This window comes from Desmodus rotundus, chromosome 11 (genome assembly GCF_022682495.2).
Source record: "Desmodus rotundus isolate HL8 chromosome 11, HLdesRot8A.1, whole genome shotgun sequence".
NCBI classification, from domain to species: Eukaryota; Metazoa; Chordata; class Mammalia; order Chiroptera; family Phyllostomidae; genus Desmodus; species Desmodus rotundus.
The window spans coordinates 45,609,522-45,628,060 of record NC_071397.1 but is presented as its reverse complement, the minus strand read 5'-3'; the positions used below and the strand labels follow the sequence as shown (position 1 = coordinate 45,628,060).

General features: G+C 41.3%; 2 protein-coding genes across 8 annotated transcripts in view; one reads left to right on the top strand and one right to left on the bottom strand.

Moving 5' to 3' along the window:
• The first annotated feature begins 86 nt into the window (after positions 1-86).
• Positions 87-4,316, top strand: LYRM2 (LYR motif containing 2). The gene is made up of 3 exons (XM_024551715.4): positions 87-223; positions 866-1,006; positions 1,436-4,316. Exons 1-3 carry the CDS (start codon positions 179-181, stop codon positions 1,514-1,516), a joined length of 267 nt encoding a protein of 88 aa, XP_024407483.1. The 5' UTR covers positions 87-178; the 3' UTR covers positions 1,517-4,316.
• A 2,769-nt stretch (positions 4,317-7,085) lies between these two features.
• The window catches only part of ANKRD6 (ankyrin repeat domain 6), a 180,459-nt gene continuing 169,005 nt past the window's right edge, over positions 7,086-18,539 (bottom strand). For 2 of the 7 annotated variants that reach the window (XM_045188585.3, XM_045188587.3), the window contains 3 exons: positions 10,435-10,548; positions 9,614-9,740; positions 7,093-8,460 (listed from right to left, as the gene is read on the bottom strand). In XM_045188585.3, the coding sequence (XP_045044520.2) occupies positions 7,856-8,460; positions 9,614-9,740; positions 10,435-10,548 (846 nt within the window). In that variant the 3' untranslated portion in view covers positions 7,093-7,855. Of the gene's footprint in view, positions 8,461-9,613; positions 9,741-10,434; positions 10,549-18,539 lie in introns of all 7 variants that reach the window. The other 5 variants (XM_045188584.3, XM_045188580.3, XM_045188583.3 and 2 more) reach the window with 4 other exon arrangements.

Below are 18,539 nucleotides of genomic sequence, written 5' to 3'. Positions count from 1 at the left end.
CAAGGCTACGTAGCTTCTGGTTCCAAAAACCCGTGCTCTCCAGACGGGTTCCAGACGTGCAATCTGCACAATCTGTACGCCATCTCCCAGGAAACCGAGCTCGCCCCACCCCCTGGTCCCTCCCCCACTTCCGCTCCTGCGCAGTGTGGCTACAGTCAACTCCCACTCCCTGGAGGACATGGCTGCTTCTCGCTTACCCGCAGCAGCACTAACGCTGAAGCAGGTACTGTTGTCATGGGCCTTCTAGGGCATCTTTCCAAGGTCTGCTCTCCCTCCACCCAATCTATGGAACGCATGTGGGGAGCAGTTGGGGCCAGTGGTCCTACATACAGTATCTAGCCAGGGGGTGGGGCTTCCTGCCCGCTGTCCACTAGAAGGTAGAGGGGAGGGGAAGGGCGGGGGCTGGCAGGAATCTGTCTTCTAGTCTGGACAGAAAAGGTCGAGCAGGCTCTAGATCTCTTGGTCCCGTGACGCCTCAGCTGCCCAATGTCTACAGTAAAAACTGTTTTGCCTGTTGTACTCAGCTATGGTAAAGAGAAAACGAAGTTACCACAGGGTTTTAACAAGTGCGTTCATTTAGAAAAAGTGCTGTTATTGTGGTTACAGTTTCTAGGAATCTGGTAACCCCTTTGCTGCCCAGTAGTGCGTTCTTGATTTTAAGGGTTCTTATGTTTGACAGAGGAATAAGCAAACAGCCGAAATAAACTTGTCATTTTCTTAAAAGAAAAAAAAAAGATTTTTCTTTGCCCTTTTCAAAATTAAGGGCCAAAGATAAGTTATCTGGTTATAGTTTGATTTGCTAAAGTAGAGTCCTCTGGGCTGTCAGTTGTGAAGTTGTAACTGATATTTCTCTTCCCCTTTGCAGTTCTTGAGAAGGCAACAAGTTCTCCTTCTCTACCGAAGGATTTTGCAAGCAATCCAGCAAGTTCCAAATGATTCTGATCGCAAATATCTGAAGGACTGGACACGGGAAGAATTCAAAAGAAACAAAAGTGCCACCGAAGAGGTAAGAACACGATCATAGGCCCTGACCCCTTGTGCTGTTCAGTGAATTTTTACAAATGTTTAGTAGGCACCTTGGAATATAAATGTCACTGAGATGGTATATTTTCATCATTGCTCTAATGTTACTAATTTCCTACTTTTTAAATATTTAAAATTTTGCAACTTTGCTGTATCTACATTCTACAGTAGCATCACCTGACTTCTCTCTTAACCCCTCCCCCCACCACACACGAAGATGATAAATACTACAGCATGGTGGTTTAGGAAGGGTGACTCCCCACACTATGCACTCCTGATCATTAGCTTTTGCTTTCTTAATATGCAGCCATTTGAATTCTCAGTGTTGGTTCTTGACTTTAACAGATGCAGTAATACAGCTGTACCTGATTAACCAGGTAAAACAGTGACCAGATTTCATTTTCTCCTACAGGATACAATCCGGATGATGATTACACAAGGCAACATGCAGCTCAAGGAGTTACAGAAAACACTTGCTTTAGCAAAAGCTTAATGATGGCATTATTCTGAAAGATTTTCAGTCTCCATGTGTTTGGAGGAGCTTAGGCTTAAGGATGGGCAGCCCAAAATCAAGTCAAACCGTATTTCCAACACTCCAGAACATGGAGCATGGCATTGCACAGAGAGCAAAGAAAAGCTGTATCAGAATAATTGTCTTAGCACTGAAAAACATACCTGTATTTTGAAAATGTTTCTGGGTTTGTCAGCAGTTTTTGTAAAAAGCAAAACCTGGTACAAAGTACCACAAATGGACAATTAGCACATAAAAAGATATTCAACACCATCATTCATCAGGGAAATGCAAATCAAAACCACAGTGAGATACTGCACATCCACCAGAATGGCTATAATCAAAAATGGAGGTGGTAACAAGTAATGGTGAAGATGTGGAGAAATCGGAACCCTCTTACAGTGCTGGTGGGTACATAATATAGTGCAGCCACTTTGGAAAACAGACTGTCAGTAGCTCAAAAGGGTAAACATAGTTACCTGATCCGGCAATTTTATGACTAGTTTTACAACCAAGAGAATTGAAAACACATACAAATGTCCATAGCAGCATTATTTCATAACAGCCAGCAAGTAGAAACAATCCAAATGCCCACCAGCAGATAAAATGAATAAATAAAATGTGGTATGTCCACACAATAAACCATTATTCAATTAAAAGGAGTGAAATACTGATACACGCTACACACAGATGAAATCTGAAAACGTTAAGTTAAAGAAGGCAGTCGCAAAAGATCACATACCGTATGATTCCCTTCATAGGATATGTGTAGACTGGGCAGAAAAGTTAGTGGTTGCTGGCACTTTGAGTGGAAGGGAGAGTAACTCGATAATGGCTTTTCTTTTCAGGGTGATGAAAATATCCTAAAGTTAGATTTTGGTGTTGGTTGTCCAATGCTGTGAATATATTACTATTGAAATGTACATTTTATATGTATGTGAATTATACCTCAGTAAAGTTGTGTTTCTGGTTTTTTAAAGTTGAGATATAATTGACGTATAACATTGTGTAACTCAATAAAGCTGTTTTCAAAAACAGTATGAGATGTAGGATTAGGGGTGTACTGACCTCAGGAGATAACCTAGAACTTTCTTGAAAAATCCTCCATTACCCCTCAGGGTTGCCGAGGTATGTTGTTCAGATGTGTCATGATCTGATCCTCGAAAAGATCACAACTGGGAGCCTAGGATTTTGTTGGAAAGAGGCTTAATGAACACCTTGTACACCATAAGAGGAGGCAACTTCTTTTTAGGCAATTTCTGGATGAAACTAAATGCAATTACTTTAACATCCACGTAGAAATACAGTAAGTCATTGGGGAGGGTCTTTGGTGGGTTAGGTTCTCCTATAGTGATGAAAAAACAGAGTTTGAAGCATCAGGGAAAGAAGTGAACTTGAGGACATTTTTGAAAGAGACAATGTGTAACAATTTAGTGCAAGTTTATGGTATGAGGCTGGAATTGTTAGTCCTGCAGACTGAAGTACTCTGTTAATCTACAGAACAGATCTAAAAAGGTAATCCAAGAATCTGACCAGCACCTGAAAGATACAGAAAAAATGCAGAATGAAAACTGGTACCACAGGAGAGGCATGAGCCGACGGTGGGGTGTGTCAGTGACCTGCATTATCAGGTCCACCTCCCTGTCCCACACCTCAGCCCACAGGGCAAAATAATTCTGAACACTCTTCCACAGGGCAACCTACTAATGCAAAGCGCTTGCATAAGACAATTTTTAGATTTTGCATTAGTTGACCTACGGCAAAACCATGTGATGAAAAAAGCATTTGTGAAGTTTCTGAACAGTGAACACTTTAGAAATATTCTTTGTGTAGCACAATTGCCATACATACGCAAGTATAGGCTGTCTCTAGCAAACCTAAAATCTGGAAGCTAAAAATCACCCTTTTATGAGGCGAGCAAGTCAGTGACTGGGTGATGCCCTTCCTAGCAGTGGGGTACATGGGAAACTAAGAACACTTGTGGTTTGAATTTGCAAGATGCAAATACCAAAGACTCCAAGAAAACCTAACCTGGAATTTCATTTGTCTTTTAAAGTGGGTAAAATACTAAATATGTAATTTCTTCCAGAGCCTCAGAATATAACGGACAAGCTTTTAACTTTGTCTCTAAAGAACAGTTTACTTTGTTCACTTACATGCTTTGACTGTTCTCTCTGAATTATAGACCAAGTCTTTTGTTTAGCCCAGGCAAATTTATTTGACAGTTTCTTCTCACATATGAAGCCACGGTCACTTACTAAGGTGTTGGCTAGAATAGAACTGCTGGTGAAATACATTTTGTCCATCATCTTTATCAGTAATTTGGATTTGACAGCAAATTACCTTCTTGGGTATGTTCCTTTTAAACTATACTCGTTTGAATGTGAAAGTTTTGCTCCTAAAGTTTAAGAAGTTTGAATGTTCAGCTTATGTATTTGAACTAACAATAAATCAATCTTTATATCAACTATTTTTCTAAAATACAAACGCTTTCTAGCCCATGAGAAGTGGCTCAGGCTATTTATTATTTAACATATTGACTGTCCCTGTGTCATCTACCCCTTTTAAGTGTACCGTCAGGTTGGAAATGTTAAATTCATGGCACAGGCAATGTTGTGAACGTGTCCGCAGAGACGGACGACTTCCTAACCTGAGGAAAACAGCGCACTTCCTGGTGTATGCCTCGCTGCAGTCATACCAGCAGACACGCTCAGGAGCTCCGGGAGGCAGAGACCCGTACTCACCTAAGTTATCTCTTGTCCCTTGTGTGGAATAAGGGAAATGCGAGTAAAAAACCAAATGGAAGCAGTTCACATCTACTCTGAAAAAAAAAAGTGGGATTATGTAGAATAAGATCCAAACAGGGTAAAAAGCAAGTTGTCACTCTACGCCAAAGTAGAAATCGCAATAAGCTATTTCCTTCCTTGAGTCAAACATTTGAAATATTATATTAGGTTTAATTTGTTTACAGAGAAGAATGAATCACTTTATTCACTCTATTTTGTATTAAAAACAAGTACTTTGCTGTACTGTCTTGCTTTTGTGTTAAATATATTCACATTTATAGTCACAATATTTGACTTAATATTAAAGGAAAAGATTTCCCTTTAAATAAAATTATAACAAAATGTTTTAATGTTTTTCCTATTCATAAAATGTATTCTAAAAGGTCATTAGCTTTTTAAAACTGGTTTATCTTTTTAAAAGATTTTATTTTTAGAGAGAGGGGAAGGGAGGGGGAAAGAGACATCGATCTATTACCTCTTACATGCTCCCCACTGGGGTCCTGGCCCCCAACCCAGGCATGTGCCCTGACGGAATCAAACCAGCGACCGTTTGATTTGCAGGACGACTCCCAACCCACTGAGCCACACCAGTCAGGGCTGGTTTGTCTTTTAAGTCTTAATTGGTTGGTTTTTATATCACAAGAAGAATTATATTTAGTTTTTAGGAACAATTTTTTAGTCATAAAATGTTATCTTACCTGCATAAAATTATGAGTAATGTTATCCTCCTCCTGTATTTTCTGAAAGGTTAACAGTTTAAACAAAACATTTGTTTAAGCTTGCACTGAGAAGTCTTTCCAATGTACAGCAAGCCTTTCAAAAAATATTTTTCATGTGGCTTACCTGATCTCCACTTTAAAGCAGATGTATTTAAATTACACTTTTATGGAAACACTGTGGAGTGGGGCTGGGTGCAGGCGCTCTTTCAGGAACCATAACATTTGGTTCGCTGCACAAATGAAATGTAAGCAAAACAGTATTCACACTTCCATGTTTTAAATACGGAATTTAGCATCCATAGTGTTGAGAACCAAGTCTAATGCTTGGAAGAGACCCAAATTTAAGGTTACAAAACTATTCTATAGAAGACAATGTACCTCTCAATTATCAATGCTTGACAGGGATAAAAAAAAAAAGGTATAACATGAAAACATCACCTCCTTTATTTTGGGCTCCCAAAGGCCGAAAGTAAGATTAGAACTAATAATTCAGTCTATCACAGATATTTACTCAAATGCAATAGTGCACTAACAAAAACACCCTGCAATACTGTACAACCTATGTATTTTACATCACTTTCCCCACAGCTAGTGGAAGTTTCAGCCTTAGTTTGAAACATGACCTACACGGCAGGCATAAATTATTAATAGTTCTTTGGAAGAGGACTCCTGTGGCATTTGCTTACTTTAGCAGATAGCACAAGGGAAAAATACACATCAGACCTGTAGTTAAGTTTTTGACACTAAGGAACAAAAACAGAGAAAGCGCAGTTGTTAGAAAAGCTAGGGCATCAGTGGAGAGATGCTGCTGGCTGTTTGAGTTTGAAGGCTGACTGACCCTGTTCTCTTTCCTTGCCTCTGTCATACAATAGGTTTTCCCATCTTTGAGAGACAAGACCTGTATCATCTTCAGACAAGGTGCATTCAACCTTTCTCATTCTTGCCTAGTCTCTTTCCTGTGACTTTGACAAAAATACTTAGTTCACAATAATGCTGCCTGCTTCTGGTGGTAAGGAGTTACATAATCAATATAACTTCTACCAAAGTGCTCTATGGCCTGAAGGTACCATCTAGCTCTACAATTCTGAGATTGAATCATGAACATGAAAGAGGAAAGTAAGAACCTCTACAGTTAGCAATCCAAAGAGTCTCGGGGCAAGAACCAACCACCTACATAGTAGTTGAGAAACAAGACAAGCTCACACACATGAAAATAAGCCCGAGAGCATCAAATTAACTCCCTGTCCAGGTTCTATAATGCTGACACACACCGACATTTATGGGTAATGTCTATATCCACAGATTGTCACTATTAAGAAAGAGAAACAACTGTGAGCTTCGGTAGGCCAAAACAAAGAGGCTAAAAACATACTTTGGTTTTCCATGGCAAGAATCATTCTTTTCTCTTTGGCTCAATGAGCAACATTTTATTCAAAATTACAGGCAATAGTTACTCAGTACCTGAGTTTATAGAACTAGAACTGACAGTTCTATGCACATGTGGAATTTTAGATGAATATAATCCCACATTTCAAGGGACAAGAAGTTTGGAAGATAATTAAAGTCAAAGATTAAACACAGCCAAACTACTTTTATAAGTATATATTCTTTAGAGCAGAGAAAAATCCTTAGAGCTATGTGAAGCTGGGAATGGTGGGGTCTAAATCGAGTTATTGAATTATTTACCTTGATGTAGTCACTACAAAGCAATAGAAAAGCTTTTGAGGCTTTTAATGACAAAACTCAATTAAAAATGAAATATTTTCAAGAAACAGCCTCATTTCTTTACAAAGTACAAACCAGTAAGCTCAAATTTAAAAAGGTACTCTGAAATAAACTGGTTTGATTGTGAATGGGTTATAGAAGTTTCAGATAATTGTTATGTGAATTTTTCCCATTAATCTACTTTAAAATCACAAAGATTGATTGTAGTATTTCTATATTTTGGCTGAAAATACAGAAACCATGATAAAATTTTTGAACCTTTCTAATTTGAGTTCATTATTAACAAATATTCCTAGTGCTATTATCCAATTAACTATTAAAAAATACTTTGACTTTTGAAAACATTTTTTTAAAGATTTTTATTTATTTTTAGAGAGAAGGGAAGGAGAAAGGGAGATAAACATCGATGTGTGAGGGAAACATTGATCAGTTGCCTCCCGCACACCCCCAGCTGGGGGCACAACCCAGGCACGTGCCCTGACTGGGAATTGAATCGGCCACCTTCGGGTTTGCAGGACAATGCCCAACACATTGGGCCAAAACATTTTCTTTTATGCTATACTGGATCTTGTGATATCATGCAAATCTTCCTCCTCAAAATCTGATAGGTTTTTACCTGATTAAAATGTCAGCATTTTGAGAATTATGCATTTGAGAGGGTTTAGCGCATCTCAGTTACTGCTTTTCCAGAATGACACTCTTGTCTAGGCACGGCAGGTGTGTTTATATGCATGACTAGTGGAGTTCACAAGGGGTTAACTTTTTTTTCTTGCTTTTGTTATTTTGTACATCCTAAATTTTAGGGTTTAGGCTTTTACACATCATTCAGTTTCTTCATGGCTCACTTAATCTGAGCTTTTGAACTTCAGATGAACCTGGACTGAGGTTTTAAATTTGTTATGAAACCTGACACTAAGCAAGCTTTCCCTGGTTTCAGTTTAATTGTTGAAGTCTTCACAACTTCAGGGCATAGGAAACATGTATGTCTGGCACATTTTAGAAATCAGTGATTAGTTAAAGGCAAGTCTGCTCCGTGCCCAGTAATTGACACCTTGGGCATAACTATTCTGCAGTTGCAAAACTAGAAATCCTCAAGAATCCTTTCTTGGGCCACTTCCCAGGTCCTGATTTTCCTTCTGCACCTCAGTCCTGAGCTTAGCAAGTTCCTCTTCCAAACTTTTAATATGTTCCTTCAGTGTGGCCTTGTCTTGCTGGGCTTTCTGGCTGGCTTGGCTTCGTGCTTCTTCAATCTTTCTTTCATACCACTTTTCCATCTGGGTGGCCACAGCCTCAAAAAAGTACTGCGTAATCTCTAGAGCTTGAGAGGTGTCTCGAACATGAGGGGCAGCCTGCTTGCTGCCTGTTGCTGGTGGTGGCTGCCCGCACGTGTTGCTGGGTGCTGGTTGCTGGGCTCGATGCCTTGTCTGCCCACTTTTCGCAGACTTCTTGGTTTGTGTGCCTCTGTCGACACAGGGCCCAGCCTGCTGATCACCTCTCGCTGCCTCCTTCAAAGGTAGCGAGGCTGTCTGGACTTTGACGTTCCTCAGTCGGGAGCCTGTACAGTCTGAGGAAGATAGCTCCTGCTGGAGTCTGTGGGTAGCAGTGGAGTTGAGGGCCTTTTCCTTGGGCCTGACCACCTGAGGGGAACTGTCCAAAGCTGCCACTGGACCTGCAGTCACCACTGATGGATCCACACCTGATTTTGGAAGAAAAAACACAAGTCAGAGCAAATTCACATTCATACAGTCACATGGCAGTGGGTCAGCTTTTCAGAGTCCCAAGAATCTGATAAATGACCAGCCTTCCCAGTCACCAGCTACACGGTGCAACTTCTCTGCCCTTCCTTTCACCTCTCCCTGGGTCATCACTGTGGCTTGTCATGTCTTTCCTGGGTGTTAGCCATGCTGGTGGCATCTAAGCCAATAAAAAGTTGCCAGTCTTTCCTTTAACCTATCTCAATCTACCCTAGAAAGCTCTGGGTACCATCTCCTGCTTGCTAAGGAGACACAGCTCACCATATGTCTCTAAACAGAACTGGGCCTTTATCAACGAGAATGAGCAACTCCATTCTCTGACCTCTGGGCCATTTTCCCCCACAGCCCCAGGTACTGGTTCCTTGACCCAAGCTCCAATGTGGAAAGAGCTCCAGGCCAAGCTCCATAACTAGTCATAGCATGAAAAATTTGCCAAGGATTTTCCCCATTGTTATGAGCATAAAGAAGATAAGACCACAGTTCCAGAGATGGTTTGCGGTAACATGAAGCATGTGACATATGAAAATCCCCCATGGAAGCCTAATTATTTACTGAGTATGTATGTGAACGTCTTCAAAATTACCCCGAGGGTTAACCACTGTGGCTCAGGTAAACATGCTTCTCTGGGAGCATCTCTTATCTAGCACCTGAGGCAGCGTCGGTATGTGAAGTGCGCTTAAAGAGGTTTCACAGAGTTGGACAAAAGTGAGACGCCAATCCCGGAGGAGAAAGGGGAAAGAAGTACAAAGTCAAGGATGCTGCTGAGGAGGAAGATGTCCATTCACCATCCCTCATCTTTGGGGCCCACTCGGACACCATCAACATTGTACCTGAAGCACTGCTATCAATGATAGAACACTTCTTTTATTCCTTCACTCGACTATTTTTAAACACATAGGAGTGCTTTACTGCTATACAGGAACTGAGTATACAGTAATGAGCAAAACTCAGTGTTTGTTTGTCCCTACAAGTTTACTCTGCAATCTGGTTTTCCACGGCCCTGTCATGCGGACCACCTTTGGAGGCAGGAGACAACCAGATCTGGGGGTATCATCACCTTTGGATGGAACGGCGCTCTCTCAGCATGTGGGTTACCTGTAGAGGACTCAGAAGTAGATGGTGTGGATTTAGCCCTAGAGGCCCTAGAATCTCCAGAAAGCTTCAGTTCCAGATTCTGAATCTTTAACATGCACCAGGTTTTTAATTCATCCACCAAGGACAGCTAAAAAACACACAAAATTATCAGGTGAATTTAATACATGGTGTATGAGTTAAAGCATCAAGAATGGACTATTATGATAGTTGAGGATACCATCTTGACAAGCCCCGAAGTTGTGAATAAACCGCCCGCCCCGCAGGCCACACACACCCTTCTTCCTGCCTTCTGCACACCAGGCCTCGCCTGACACCCAGGCTAACACTGTTCATAATCTTCATCAAGTCACGTGGAACCCCTTTAACTCAAACACCCAAAGTTTCCCAAGTCTTCCCAATGAAGCGTGTCTGCCTACTTAGGAGTGTGAACTTTCATACACTCACAAATGCCCGTGTTAGGTCTGTGGTCTTGAGTAGACCACACGCCCTCAGGGCAGGAACCGAATCTTGTTCAATCAAGTAGCAGCCCAGTAAATACACAACACACAGAAATGATTTGGGCAGACAGCATGTTTTCCCAGCATGTTCTATGAACTTTTCAGTCTCCATCTGCTGCCAGCAAATTCAGCGACAAACATGAACTGAACTACAGGTTCATTCCTAGTAAACTCATTTCAGAGTTATGCAAATAACGTGCTATGTAATGCATGTTACATTTTAGGGGACCTCAGCCTCTGAGTTCCCAATGATAGGTCTCAGTCTTTTATTATTGTGAAGTGTGGTCAATCACCAGTTAGGGACTGACAGACACTGGCTCTCACCTGTCGCTTCCCTCCCTCACGCTTCTCTGTGTCTGAGTGCTGCTGCAGGCGGGCCAGACACTCTGTTCTCTCTGCTGCGAGTCGCTCCACCATCAGCTTGTCCAGAACACGCATCTAGGATGCAACGGGCACAGAGTGCATAACTGAGGTGATCTGAGGACAGACTCCTGAGCGGGGTCTGGGGCCAAACGGACTGGAGAGAGTGCAAGCAAATCTCCACCACCCATTCCATTCTATTTTCATATAGTAGTCACAGAACTCTCATTGTTTAGAGTCCTAAGCAGAATTCCATTTAGGCCAATGTTTCTTTCTCCCACTTGTTAAAGTCCCTAAGGGGTTTAAGAGAATATGAATATGAGAACCAAGATGGCGGCGTAGGTAGACACACTGCGCCTCCTCGCACAACTAGAACTGACAGAAAATCGAACGGCAAGGGGGTCCAACACCAAGGAAACACAAAATAAACATTCATCCAGACTGGTAGGAGGGGCGGAGACGGGCACCGGGGTGGAGAGGACTGGCGTGGCTGTGGCGTGACTGAGACTGGTGGAGTGTGGGACAAATGGCGCAGGCAGTCCGAGCACTAGCAGACCCTGCGGCCCCACATTTGCACAGATAAACCCAGAGGGCTGGACTCAGAGTGGCGGAGAACGGGGCAGGCAGAGCAGTGGGTAGCACCCCGGGGCACCACATTCGCCCACAGATAAACTGGACGAACGGCGGGGAGTGAAGCAGACCGCGCAACCCAGGGCTCCAGCTCGGGGAAATAAAGCCTCAAACCTCTGAAAACGCCCGTGGGGGTTGGGGCGGCAGCAGGAGAGACTCCCAACCTCACGGGAGAGGTCATTGGAGAGACCCACAGGGGTCTAGGGTGTCCACAGGCCCACCCACTCGGGAACCAGCACCAGAGGGGCCCAGTTTGATTGTGGGTATAGGAGTGAAAGATTGAAATCCGGAGGAGAGTGAGGCGGGTGCCATTGCTCCCTCTCAGCCCCTCCCCCACATACAGCCTCACAGCACAGTGACCAGCCTTACCCCGCCCTGGTGAACACCTAAGGCTCCGCCCCTTAAAGTAACAGACATGCCCAGACAAAAAAAAAAAAAAATGGCCCAAATGACAGAACACTTCAAAGCTCCAGAAAAAATACAACTAAGCGACGAAGAGATAGCCAACCTATTGGATGCACAGTTCAAAGCACTGGTTATCAATATGCTCACAGAATTGGTTGAATCTGTTCGAAAAGTAGATGAAAAAATGAAGCCTATGCTAAGAGAAACAAAGGAAAATATACAGGGAACCAATAGTGATGCGAAGGAAACTGGGACTCAAATCAATGGTGTGGACCAGAAGGAAGAAAGAAACATCCAACCAGAAAAGAATGAGGACACAAGAACTCAGAAAAATGAGGAGAGGCATAGGAACCTCCAGGACATCTTGAAACGTTCCAACATCCGAATTATAGGGGTGCCAAAAGGAGAAGAGGAAGAACAAAAAATTGAAAACTTATTTGAACAAATAATGGAGAACTTCCCTCATCTGGCAAAGGAAATAGACTTCCAGGAAGTCCAGGGAGCTCAGAGAGTCCCAAAGAAGCTGAACCCAAGGAGGAACACACCAAGGCACATCATAATTACATTACCCAAGATTAAACGCAAGGACCTACATCCAAGATTACTGTATCCAGCAAAGCTATCATTTAGAATGGAAGGGAAGATCAAGTGCTTCTCAGATAAGGTCAAGTTAAAGAAGTTCATCATCACCAAGCCCTTATTATATGAAATGTTAAAGGGAGTTACCTAAGAAAAAGAAGATCAAAAATAGGAACAGTAAAAATGACAGCAAACTCACAGTTATTAACGACCACACCTAAAACAAAAACGAAAGCAAACTAGGCAAACAACTAGAACAGGAACAGAACCATAGAGAAGGAGATCACATGGAGGGTTGTCAATAGGGGAGTGGGAGGGGGAGAGGGGGGGAAAGGTACAGAGAATAAGTAGCATAGATGATAGGTGGAAAATAGACAGGGGGAGGGTAAGAATAGTGTAGGAAATGTAGAAGCCAAAGAACTTATAAGTATGACCCATGGACATGAACTATAGGGGGGAATGTGGGAGGGAGGGGGTGGGCAGGGTGGAGTGGAGTAGCGGGGGGGAATGGGACAACTGTAATAGCATAATCAATAAATATACTAAAAAAAAAAAGAGAGACTATGAATATACTGTGTGTATAAAACTTGAGCCAATACAGGCCTTGTAGGTAAAGGAGAATTTTTACAGGTCTCAGAACAGTATATCCATGACTAGGGTGGAAAGGAAAAATTATTTCTTAAAGTATGGAGCTATTCTCCCCCTTTTAAATGTCAGTGGCTGCCCAAGAGGTAGTGAAAGAAGCTGAATACTCAGGGCTTTTATCCAGCCTTCCCAGTGAACAAATCCTCTTGGGGTGTCACCAAAATAGTCAAAGCAAGTGGGAAGAAGACTGTGGAAGGAGTTCAAAGAGACTGCTTCGGAGAAGAAATATTGTCACCGCCATTCAATCACATGCTCTTCTGGGTCCCCTCTTCATTGTGGCATTTACAGCAGGGCCCTAACACCCAAGAGAGCTGAACTGCCGCTGCTCTGACAAGGTCCAAAGAAGCAAGGGAAGCTGTTGTGAGGGGTAGCCAGCCCCTAAGGGCTCACTGGTCGGCTCCTCTCCTGTCAGGGACGTGCAAAAGGCTCCACATGCAGATTTTGAAAAATAAAAAAAAGTAGCATCAGTTCTGGAGATGTGGGGAGTACCTTCTGCTTTGTCTCTTCAGCCCTCAGGATTTCCTGTGAATTGCTTTCCTGTTTTCTACGGCTGGCCTGCCCTCCCACCTCACCGTCCCCTGTACAGAGGGCTCCACCTAGAACAGCCATGTTGGCACACAGCTTTGTTCCCGGCACACTGGACAGGCTGGAGCACCAGACTCAGCTGGGCCACCATCCTCTCCTTGTGATCTGAATGAGGACTAAGAGTCTACGCCCCAATCTGTTACCTTCCTTGAACCAAAGAGAGTTCCTCGAGACATCACAGCACTCACCTCATACATGCCTCTTTGGGCTTAGGCTAGCTGAAGTGGGTTTTCATTCTCAAACAGTCTTAACCAATATATTAAGACGACGATTTCTTAAACAGGCTTTCCACTAAATGAAAACAGCAAATAAACCCTAAAAATGTTCAACTTCTTTACTCATATGTGGAATCTAAAGAGCAAAATTAACAAACAAATGAAAATGAAATGGACGCAGACACATAGAACAGATTGAAGGTTGCCAGAGTGGGGAGGGCTTGGGGGACTGGGGGAAAAAGGTGATGGGATAAATTTCTGGTTACAGGATAGTCACAGGGATGTGAAGTACAGCATGGAAATACAGTCAACAAATTGTAGTAACTATGTGTGGTGCCAGGTGGGAACTAGAAATATTGGGGGAGCACTTTGTAACATATCTGATTATCTAACCACTGTGCTGTACACCTGAAACTAATTTAAAAAATTAAATGTAAACTGTAACTGAAAAATAAAATTTTTTAAATTAAAAAATGTTCAACCTCGCCAACAAACAAGGAAGTAAAAATTAAACAATTAAATGTCCATAATCAATTTGGCCAAAACTTTCAAGAAATGATACCATTAAACAATGGTAAAGGGTAGAGACAGAAACTCAGACACTGCTGGTAGGATGTAAATTGGTACAAACTTTTTCTTAAGTAGTTTGCCAATAATTATCAAGAGCTGTAAACATATTCTTAACTTCGCACTCAGTTATCTTAATTCTGAGCAAATACTCTGAGAAGCAATCAGAAGTGTGTGCCCATAAATGCTCATCATAGCATTATGTGACTGGAAATATTATAAGCAACTTTAAAATTTAATGAAAAAGAATGGTTCAATAAACTATGTTGTGTTATCCTGCTGGAATATGAAACCAGGACATGGGGAAATGCTTATAATGTAAAACTAAGGAAAAAAGTAGGAGCTGTAACTGTGGAGTCCCGCCCCCACAGGAAATAGTATGCCAACATCATAAAGTACACCACACTTAACATGTCTAAGGCAGCTTACTAAACTTAACAATAAGCTGCCAAAAAAGCACAGCATTGTTCCATTTCTGTTTAAAAGCGATGATCTTGTAGATTACTACCTACAAAAGAGAAAGCCTGTGGGGACATACATGGACCGAGAATGAACGATCTCTGAGGGGTGTCAAGATGACACATGTTCTGCAATGTGAAATTTTTTCCCAGCAAACACATGTATTTTGTAAGTTCTTTAAGAGTTTTCGTTTGGGGTTTAAAAATTACATCTATCATACATTTGTTATTAATCCAAAGGGAAAATGTACCTCTACAATGGTAAGATAGTGATTACCAGCTTAGCCAAGAGATCAAACTGAGCATCATTAATAATGGGACTTTGGGACACATGCCGCCTGATGTGATGTGATTTGAAGTTTACATCATTAACTATGAAGTATTCTTGCCAAAAAATATTTAACCTGAACCTAAATAAACATCTAGACCAACGGTCCTCAATCTTTAGTGCACTAGAATTACCTGAAGGTCTTGTTAAAACATAGGTTGCTAGACCTCACCCCCTAAATTTTATTCAGAATTCAATTAAATTCAGTATATCTGTATTGAGGACTAAAATTTTGCATTTCTCCCTCATATGTCCATAGATGCTGCTGCTGCTCTGAAGATAACACTTGGAGAACCTGTGCTCTAGACCTAACTTTAAGTTTACAGAAATGTAGGGATAGAGGTAACAAGTGAAATAACACCACAAAGAAACTCAAAAAAAATCCAGCGAGCTTCTAGTCAAGATGGCGGCACAAGTAAATGTAGTACACCTCTTCCCACAACCACATCAAAATCACAACTAAACTACAGAACAAGCATCGTTCAGAACTGCCTGAAATCTGGCTGAATGGAAGTTGTTCAACTAGGGATTTAAACAGGCAGCCTCATGGAGACTGGTGTGAGTGGAGAGACATGGAAAAAGTTGGTCCCACACCCACGTGTGCCAGATGAAAATCTGGAGGGAACCTCTGCTGTAGAGTTTTCCTCTGAGGAGCGAGGGGCCCCAGCCTGACACCAGATCTCCCAGCCTATGGTTCCAGTGCCAGAAAGAGAAGTCTCCGTAACTGCTGGCTGTAAAAACCAGTGGCATTGTGGCTTCCCTAACTTGGCAAAGGAAATAGACACAAGTCCAAGAAGCACAGAGAGTCTCAAACATGATGGAGGCAAAGAGGCCCACACCAAGACACATCATAAATAAAATGCCAAAGGTTAAATACAAAGAGAGAATCTTAAAAACGACAAGAGAAAAGCAGTTAGTTACCTACAAGAAAGCTCCCATAAAACTGTAAAGCTCCCACAGTGGATTTCTCAACAGAAACTTTGCAGGCCAGAAGGGATTGGCAAAAATATTAAAAGTGATGAAAAGCAAGAATCTACAACCAAGATTACTCTAGCCAGCAAAGCTATCATTTAGAGTCAAAGGATATATGAAGAGCTTCCCAGACCGAAAAAAAAAGCTAACGGAGTTCATCACCATCAACCAGTATTACAGGAAATATCTTGGCCCCAGCTGGTGTGGCTCAGTGGATTGAGCACAGGCCTATGAGCCAAATGGTGGCCAGTTCGATTCCCAATGAGGGCACATGCCTGGGTTGCGGGCCCCATGGGGGATGTGCGAGAGGCAACCACACATTGATGTTTCTCTCTCTCCCTTTCTTTCTCCTTCCCTTCCCTTCTCTCTTAAAATAAATAAATATTTTTTAAAAAAGAAATCTTAGAGTCTTTTTAAGAAAAAACATAAAAAATATGAATAGAGTGGCAATAAATACATATCTATCAAGAATTGAATCTAAAAACCAAATAAATGAACAAGCAGAACAAAAACAGATACAGAGAACATTTTGACAGTTGCCAGGTGGAGGAGGGTTGGGGGAATGGGCGAAAAAGGTGAAGGGAATAAGAAGTACAAATTGATGGTTACAGAATAGTCATAGGGATATAAAGTACAACATAGGAAATACAGTCAGTAATATTCTAATAACTATGTATGGTGTCAGAAGGGTATGACGTGTATCACAATGAACACTTAGGAAGTTATATAATGTCTAACCATTGGTGTGTGCACCCAAAACTAACATATCATATGTGAACTGTATTTGAAAAATAAAGTGACTTTAAAAAGAATGCAGAACCAAAAAGCATGGGCATTTGTAATTTTGATGGCTGGTGCTATCATTTTAAGGGGTACTCCAATTTATACTTCTATCTACAATATATTGGAATTCCTGTTCTCCTACATCCTCACCCACATATTATATCATCAAACACTTTGATCTTTGCCAATCTGAGAAGTAAAAATACTATCATATAATGCTAATTTGCATTTTTTACAGCAAGATTGAACATCTTTTCCTATAGCTATAACAGCAGTACAATTTTACCTTTCCTGTGAAATTTTCACATCTGTTACTTTACATAAAAAAGATTTTCAAAATTAAAATAAAAAGTGTGCCCTGGCTGGTGTGGCTCAGTGGAATGAGTGCAGGCCTGTGAACAAAGGGTCATCAGTTTGATTCCCAGTCAGGGCACATGCTTGGGTTGCGGGCCAGGTGCCCAGTACAGGGAGCTCAAGAGGCAACCACATATTGATGTTTCTCTCCCTCCCTTTTTCCCCTCCTTTCCCCTCTTTCTAAAAATAAGTAAATAAAATCTTAAAAAAATAAAAAGTGCTCTTTAATCAAGTATGATTCAAATGTCCTTTAACTATGAAGAAGCAAAGACAAATTTCATGAAGTCATTAGCCAATTTGTAGAAGTTAATGTTATTACCCATAAGAAATGTTATTACTCATTACCAAAACAGAACTAGTTGAGAATGGCACTTGATTTCTGTGGTCTTTTGTGCAAAAACCCATAACACGAAGGGAATCATGAGGAAAATATCAGATAAACCCAAATTGAGAGACATTCTACAAAATACCTGACCAGTGCTCCTTGACACTGCCAAGGTCATCAGAAACCAAGTCTGAGAAACCATTACAGCTCGGAGGAGCTTAAGCAGAAAAGACAACTAAAAAATGTAATAGATTCCAGAACAGAAAAAAGATATTATGAAAAACTAAGGAAATCTGAATAAAATACGGAGTCTAATTAACAAAAAAGTGTGTTGATACTGTTCATTGGTTGTGACAAGCATACCACACTGATGTAAGATGTTAATAACAGGGGAAACAAACTAGGAGTGAGTTCTGCGGGAACTCTGTGCTGTCTTTGCACCCACCCTGTAGATCTAACACTACTGTAAAATAGTGTATTTAAATATACAAAGAAAATTGATAGCTAGATAGAGGAGTGGATAGACAGGTAACTGTGATAAAGCCAATACAGCAAAATGTTACTGTTTAAATCTAGATGCTAGGCATATAAGTGTTCACTAAAATTTTTTCAACTTTGCTTATTTCAATTTTTTATCCTTGAAAAATTCATAATTAAATGTTGAGGAAAATACATTCCTATGGAAAAAAAAAAAGGAAAGGAAAGAAAAATCCAGAATACAGAACATCCTACAAAACAATCGCCCTGGACTCTAAAAAGCCGATATTGCTGGAGGGAACAAAAAGCTGAAGAAGGGATTGGGGACTATTTTAGATTAAAAGAGACCTCAGAGATAACCTGAGTGTGCACTGGGCCCTGGGCTGGGAATAAAAATTAAAAAACAGATTAAAAAACCACTATGCTGTACACCTGAAACTAATACCAAATAACATTGAAATGTAAACTGTAATTGAAAAATAAAATTTAAAAAACAACAGGTACTCTCCCTCTTGGGAGCACACCCACGCCTTTCCTTCTGCCCTCTCCTTCCCCGCCAGGCGTTACCTTGGCCTTCCCTCGCTGAACCTCCAACAGCCTCCTTTTGCTTTTGCAACTTGTTTCCTGAGCCCACTCAGCCTGTGGGCTCACTCCTACTAATCTCTGTGACTTTCTAAATAATCTTTTTCTTATAATTTGGGGGGAAAACCCCAGCAATAAAAAAACATCTTGGGAGCATTAAGAAA